Source organism: Chlorocebus sabaeus, chromosome 1 (assembly GCF_047675955.1).
Source record: "Chlorocebus sabaeus isolate Y175 chromosome 1, mChlSab1.0.hap1, whole genome shotgun sequence".
NCBI lineage: Eukaryota > Metazoa > Chordata > Mammalia > Primates > Cercopithecidae > Chlorocebus > Chlorocebus sabaeus.
This window is the reverse complement of record NC_132904.1, coordinates 86,319,413-86,327,099: the sequence shown is the minus strand read 5'-3', so window position 1 is coordinate 86,327,099 and position 7,687 is coordinate 86,319,413. Positions and strand designations below refer to the sequence as shown.

General features: G+C 37.1%; 1 protein-coding gene across 1 annotated transcript; it reads right to left on the bottom strand.

Moving 5' to 3' along the window:
- Positions 1-1,633: 1,633 nt before the first annotated feature.
- Positions 1,634-7,080, bottom strand: LOC119626420 (tripartite motif-containing protein 64C-like). The gene is made up of 6 exons (XM_073015433.1): positions 6,673-7,080; positions 6,038-6,133; positions 5,108-5,338; positions 4,314-4,336; positions 3,236-3,333; positions 1,634-2,146 (listed from the first exon to the last, which is right to left on the bottom strand). The coding sequence occupies exons 1-6, from the start codon at positions 7,078-7,080 to the stop codon at positions 1,653-1,655; spliced, it is 1,350 nt and encodes a 449-aa protein (XP_072871534.1). The 3' UTR covers positions 1,634-1,652.
- Between the last annotated feature and the right edge of the window lie 607 nt (positions 7,081-7,687).

Here is a 7,687-nt window from a genome sequence, read left to right as displayed (position 1 = left end):
GGGAATCAAAGCATTGTGAAAAACACCAGGTGATTTCCTTATAGCCGAATACTCTTGTTCCTCTTGCTTTTCTTTTGGCTTTCCTGCTGCATGGGTCATGGCGATAAATGGGAGTTTTCTGCACACAGAGAAAAAATTCACTTGTTGAAGATGTTAGTCTTCTTCCTGACCAACTCCTATATTGGTACAAACATGTGAGAGCAATGCACCTTCTGAATTGTCAGATTTGTGGTCTTTGTTAAAGCAGGTAAGTTGGTGCCTTAGGAGACGTAGCTTTCACATTCTATTATAGAATTTTCCATTCTGTATCATCTGGATTCTTATTTAAAATTTAAACTAATGTTGTTCTTTCTACTGCATGAGAATATTTATACCACTTTATGCTTAGTAAGTAATTAAACATATACGTCAGTTAAAATCAGGACAGTCTCCACTAGTCTAAGTCCTGTTCCTGTTCCCCATCATCTTACATAGGAACCCTCCTCTTTCAATGGTTTATATTAAAAAAACTTAAGACAATTGAAATCAATCCTATAAAAATTATGCTACAATTATTTTAAACCCTAACATAACAGTATTATCTTTGACAGGAATCTGAAAATCAATTTATTTCTTATCTTTTGATAGATATTCATTAGTATGTTCTATCCTATTTTGTTACTTATATTTTGGAAAAGTTTCTTAATGTTAGAATAGTATTACATAACTCCTCTACTTATCCATTTATTCATTTTATTTATTGTGTAATCTATTCTAAAAATTGCATTGGATAATGGTAATATATTAGCAAAGAAGACAAATAGTGCCATTACCCCCTTGGAATTTTCAATCCGGTAGTAATAAGAATAAGAGTTTTCTGAATATTATAATCTGATATAATATACTCAGAGAATATGTAATAGCAGAACAACCCAGCACTGAGAAACTTGTATGAGCTGAAATGTGATTAATAACTAGGATGTTGAGAAATAGTAAAGTCTGTGAGGTCAACTTAACTTGGTCAGACTTAAAAAGAAAATAAGCACTCTTCTTTATATATATAAAGATACATAAGATATCCACCACTTCATTTTTCTACCCCAACCTGCTTTAAATATACAAGTAAGACAAATGGTTTACAGTATGTACAAACTGAAAACATAATCTCTGAAAAAGAAATCAGATTGTAAAAGAACTTATATTGTATGATTTTATTTATCTGAATGCAAAAACATAAAAAGTAGATTAGGTGTTATGAAGGTATGGGGCAAGGTGAATGGAGAATAAATGTTAATGGGTATTGGGATTCTTCTGGAAGTGATAAAAGTGCCCAGGCAGTAGAGAGTTCTGATGGCTGCACAAGTGCAATATACTACATTCTCTGAATTAAATACATTAGAACATGACTTTCAGGGTAAGTGAATGAATCTCAACAAAACTTGTACAAGAAAAGTCATTATTGATGCTCTAGTAAAGATTTCACAATAACTTATTAATTAAAATAACTTAATTAACAAATGTACATATTCAAGGTGGTTATCCCATGTATAACCATAAAGTAATTACATTCCATGAACTTACAATGAGCTCACAGGCTCTCACACATCGGGTCTCAGGATACTATTTGCATCATATATGGGGGGGTCACAATAAATCATCATGAAACCAACTTTTCATGTACAACCAAAGCAAAAGAAAGGCCTCAGAGGGGAAGAGAAGGAGGAAGGAGGAAAACCATAGATAAGAGAACCTTTAGAAACATCGAAAAAACTCACAGATCCATTATCATAATCCAGAAACACCCCAACCCGACCGAGAGGCCTTTGCACATGCTGAATTAAAGTTGGAGAGTTGGTGGAGAGACTATAGCGATTGCTTCTCTTTGAGGAAATTAACAAAAATGTTTCATCAGAATCAATAACGATATTGGTATCTGCTGTCCTGGAATCTTGACAGACTCCCAGAATCCAGTTGGAGGAGTGGGTCACATCCACTTCCCAGTAATGCCTGCCAGAGGTGAACGCTTGTGCTCCCCACACAGCAAAGCTCTCCACTCCCTGGGGATCCATGGTCGCACTGCGATGGTCATCTCCAAATATCACACGTCTCACATCCTCAGAAAGGCTTATATGGCAAGGAGTCATTTCCGTGCTCAGAGCATTATCCACTGACAAGGAAAAAATATTATATTAGTGAGTGCTATGAGGGACAGAGGCTCTGTGGCCCAATTATTCACTTCATTTGCTCTTCTTCCAAGAAAATACAGAAAAGAGGAAGCCAAGAGAGTTCAGCGCCATGCATCCATGAAGATGAAATGTCATTACAACTCTACAGCACATACAATTATATATTATTCCTTAAATAATAGAGAAAAAATGTGACCATATCACTGGGAGAAGTAATGATTTAATGTCTACCTCTGTACAGTTTCTTTCAGGACATATCTAAAATGTTTTTTTTCTTTAATAGAAAATCTTCTTGTATTATTTGTCTTTAAGATCATCAACAGGTAGACATCACTTTGCCGCGACGTGAGTATTTATTGGAATGTAAGTTATGCCTGTTATAGTCTCAAACCTCAAAACTTTGGTAGAAAGTAACACACATAAAGTTTATAAGTTTCTGAAAGGAATACTCTGGCTTTACAATATCTCTTTAGCTCCTGATTCAATCTACTCTGTGTTCCTGCCCTCTGGTACCTACACCTGCTCTCTTGAATGGAGCTAACATGCTTAGGCCATGTTCACAGATCCCTCCTCTTTCAGTTGTTATGTATCTGATGGCATTAAAATTGTCCTGATTATGGATATTTTAGTCATTTTTTTATCAAAATGCTCTGATTTTGTAAATAATAAAGGTTACTTATAGAATGCATGTAAGTGCACATAGAATAGAATCAATTAAAAACCATTATGCCAAATCTAACCCTCAAAATTGAATTAAATTGAATAAACACGAAATACTGATGCCACCGTGACAACTAGTGTCTCCATAACTACATGATCTGAATACTCTTTGTCCTCTTATTCTACAGACAAAGTATGTACATTGCTTTACATTTTCATCAAACTCTAACTCAGGAAATTGAGTTTTGCTCTTTGTAGTATTACTATGCAGATGGAGAAGATGCACATGTTTTGGAAACTATGTATTACCTACATGTCAAAAATTATAAAACTTAAATGGGAAAAGCCTCGACCAAGGGATCCAATAAGGAAATGATTTGAGGCTGGACTGCCAAGCAAGCTGGTCTTACCTCTGAAGTTGTTGAGCATGTCTAGGACTCCAGTTATGCGCCATGAAGTGAGCTCCGGGTTCACTGGTTGGGGCTTTTGCATCTGTGCCAAATCAGCCCTGCAAAAAAATGGTCTCAGTTATATTTCCAGGCCCAGAGCTAATCACACAGTCATACAAAGATATCATATTTTCATATAACATGTTTCCTCAGAATTCTGCCAGTTTTGGTTAACTGCATGTGCATTTTATTCCACACTCTAGGGGCCATACAAATGTTACTTTTTCTGAATTTTATTGCATAAAAACCCAATTTCCCAGATATGTTGTTTTCAGACATTACGCGACTTCTAAAGTCATTAAAAGACATTGCATCCCTCTGCCCATCACACCCCCTGAGGGTATGCAAAAATCCTGGAAATATTTCAGAGAACAAAAATCTCAGACAAAAGTCTTTGGGACCTCAGCCTGTAGCTGTCACTAACGCTAGTCAGTGTCTAACATAGAATATGCACTGAGACAAAAAGCTTTAATCTTTTGAGCAAAACAAAGGAGTCTAATTCCAGCCTGAGAACCCTGCTGCTGAGGGTCCTGAGGCAACCATTTTCCTGAGGTCTTTCCTACAACTGGGTATATTGTGATGGAGCAGGTCCTACTCATTGATGCTTTTAGGAACAAAACCTTCCTCCTCAGCCCACCCAGAGGGAATCTCTTTCCTCCCTCTGTCTTTTTTGTTTGTTTATTTGTTTTTTTTTTTGTTTGTTTGTTTTTTAAACCTCCCACCCCTCTACAGTAGAAAACAACTAAATGATTCCTCAGAGTAATTTTGTATTAAGATCTGTGCAGTAAGGCTGGACAGGATGGATGGACTGGGAAGAACAAACTTCAGAATGGCCAACTGTTTTTACATATATTTGAATTCATACAAATTTTAAGATGAAAACTTTCCAGACCAAAGAGAAGAAGACCTCAGGCCCTCTTTTAAAACAAAAATGGAAACAGCAACTCAGAATGATATTAGTACCTCAATATGTATGCATCCCCTTCATTCACAAGAGAATGAACTTTTCAGAAATAGCATTTTTTTAGTGTAAACTCACCTTGCCGATACATTTCTCGCATCCTGCAAAAAATAAAAGATAATGTTAATTATGATAGATTTTTCCTTCGACATTTTTTTCTCATACTCTTGTTTCTTTCTGTTTTACTGTTTTAAAAATGTAAATCTTTTTATTCCCCTCTAAGGAATCATTCTAGGCTACATTAATAACAGAACCTCAACTAAATAATGAAAAGCTTCATCAGTGGGCATTAAGAAGAAAGGAGCTGAGCAAGAGATGGTGGAGTAAAGCAAAGATATCTAGGTTTCCAGTGTCATTAACTTCCTAATCTTATTTCCAAGGAAAGGTCTGACCACTCATGACAACTATTAAAACAAAACAGAACCGTATGAGAAACAGAGTACACGGACATTGATGAGCAACTTTTATAAACCTCGCCCAGACAAGAGGAAAATCCTCAATGTCTTCAGCAAATCACTGTTGTATGGGACATCAGAGAGTGAGGGGGAACTAGGGCATATAAATGGAGTATTACTAACCTTCCCCTAGCCTCAAGTTCTAATGATTTTAGATGATCTCACTGTGTGAATATTACTCCAAATTATATTGAAGAGAATTTTGTTATATGTGATCTGCTAAAACGGTAAAAATTTCCCAAAGATTACCAAAGTATGCAGTAATAAGTGACTGGACAGATGTAATGTAATGGTGGGAGTCAGACAGCATGTGTCACTTAGCTTAGAGCAGTGACATATGCAGGTGACATGTGCATGTCCTGGCAGCAATGTCCAGCAAGGACTTCCTGTCTCTGAAGATGGACCCTCCCTCCTCACCTGGAGCAGGTCCACGTCAGGCATGTGGCACGTCTCCCACAGCACTCTGTACATGTCTTTCATCCTTTCTAAATGTTGGGTCATTCTCACTTGACTGTCTTGTAGTTGTTGGAAAAGCTCTTTTGCTTCTCTTTCCAGTGCCTGCAGATGCAGTTGTTCCTCCTCATCGAGAAATATATGCATCTTTTGATATTGAATAGTGATTATCACCTTCCTTATTGACACATAGTCCTGCAGAGATGTTTGGTTAAAAGAATTACATGTTGTCACTCTCAATAGAAGACTTCAAATAATTATATGCTGGGTGTAATCAAGCAATTTGTAAACTTTCTGCCTCACTCTTGCAAAGAGTCTTGAATATTTGGTGTTTTTTCTGTCCATCTGTTTCAATATTCCTATTCTCTCTCCTTTTTTAAATCAAAACCTACATAAAGGCTCCTAGTTTCTGTCACTGTGATGCTGCTTTACAGTTCTTACTGAGTCAATTATTTCCTCTATTTATTTCTCTTTTAGGATTTTTCCATATCTGATTTGCCTAAATGTTAAAGAACATTTAGCCATACAACATATTATGCCTTTTTTCTTTGTTACTTTTACTATATTTTAACTCTATATACTCTTCTATTTCTGTCCTCTTCCTCACAACCAGTCTCAGTGAAATGTTGTCTCATCTCCAGTGTGTAAAAAGGTTATACCAATCTTCAAATTTGACTAGAATACATATCATGCTATTTATCCAATATACTAGAATTAATTTGACTAGCTTGTGTGGGCTGCTCTCTTTGCGATTCCTATGATATCAATTGAAATCACTACATTTTCTTGGGATGAAATCACTATCTTTTAACTGGTAGTTGGAATTTAGCTAAAAAGTATAAGCCAACATTGTGTTTATTTGCATAAAAATAAAGGAAATACTTTCATTCTTACCACTAATGAATGAAATTTGCTAGTTTCCTGATTTAGATTATTTTGTGTCTCTTGATTGATTTTCCATAAATAGTCCATTTCCTTTATAAGTTTCTCCTGCAAAAGAAGCAAGAAGCTTAGCAATAATGAAGACAGTATACTAGATTTCATTCCCTTATCAATTAAATAAAAAGCCTGTAATTGAAAGAAACATAAATTCAAGTTATAGTGGAGTGGTCAGATTTTACCATGTTAAACAGATTTGGTTCTAATAATTTGGATGTGAAAAGTCATAGAAATATAATAGAGAGTTTTAAGGGACCCTTCAGATAATATCATCAATTTTCTGAGAAACTGGCTTTTATATAACATGACTTTGAAAAGTGTTCTTGGTGCTGGTAACCTGTTCCACAGCTCCATTCTATACGTTCGAACAATGTTTCTAAGGAAACCTCCTTTAGTGAAGTCTCAACACAGCTATGATTGGAGTGTCAAATTAGTTAGCAACACTGAAAGGACACATTTATGTGTTATGATTGGCATGGAATAATCACCACCTCCACCATCTGCATTTTCATCACCATCATTGTCATAGGCCCTCATCGTTCTTATTTGGGATTATATACATATCAAACTGCCTTTGAGGCATCACGTACCCTGCATTCCTCAGCAGCCCATCCTATTGGACTGTGGCTGTGAGCCGTGTGCTCTGGTGACTCAGAGCAGGGCCCACAGAGCAATTGCTTGTCAACCTTACAGAAGAGCTCCTTAGTCTCCTCATGGAGCACACAGATATTGTGTGGGTTGTTGATGTTCTGAGGTCTGGTCTGTCTGGCTAGGGAAGCCAGCTTTTTGAGTGTAACATTGGTGTTGAAGTCGGACTTCGCTGAGATTTCTCTGCACTCAGGGCAGCGCCTTGGTGCCCTGCCTTCTTCCCAACAGAGGTAGAGGCAGGGCCTGCAAAAGCTGTGCCCACAGTCAATGGTGACCGGGTCTATGAAGAAGTTCATGCAAATGGAGCAAATGAGCTCATTCTGGAAGGCTTGCAGGGTGTCTGAATCCATATCTCTGAAAATGAAGAAAAAGGTGAGAATTTCTTTTTCTTATTTTTATTTGCCCTGATGAAAAGGAAAAAAAGGCCAGTGGACAATTTTCCTTGTCTACTTGAGGTCTGTCCAATATGTCTAATAAGTTAGCTCCAGTACAAACTGAGACATAGTAAATGCAAACATGCTGGATTTATAAAGTTTTCCCTCAATAGCCATTGAAGATTGGGTCCAGGACTCCCTGAGATACCAAGATCCTAAGATGTTCCAGGCTCTTATTAGTAAATGATGTGGGATTTGCATGTAACCTAAACCTATCCTCCTGAATACTTTATGTCTAGATTACTTTGAATGCCTAATACAATGTAAATGCTGTATAAATACTTGTAATGCCATACTGTTTAGGAACAGCAAGAAGATTGTTAAAAATATGTACATGTTTGGCAGGGCACGGTTGCTCATGCCTGTAATCCCAGCACTTCGGAAGGCCAAGGTGGGAAGATCATGAGGTCAGGAGACCGAGACCATCCTGGCTAACATGGTGAAACCCCGTTTCTACTAAAAATGCAAAAAATTAGCCAGGCGTGGTGGCACGTGCCTGTAGTCCCAGCTATTCAGGAGGCTG

Excerpts from the sequence above, each read along its gene's own strand:
- LOC119626420 (XM_073015433.1), bottom strand. The coding sequence starts at position 7,080 with ATGGATTCAGACACCCTGCAAGCCTTCCAGAATGAGCTCATTTGCTCC. Across the intron at positions 4,337-5,107 it reads CTGACGTGGACCTGCTCCAG|GATGCGAGAAATGTATCGGC; the intron begins GTGAGGAGGGAG and ends TATTTTTTGCAG. Across the intron at positions 2,147-3,235 it reads CATGCTCAACAACTTCAGAG|TGGATAATGCTCTGAGCACG; the intron begins GTAAGACCAGCT and ends TTTCCTTGTCAG.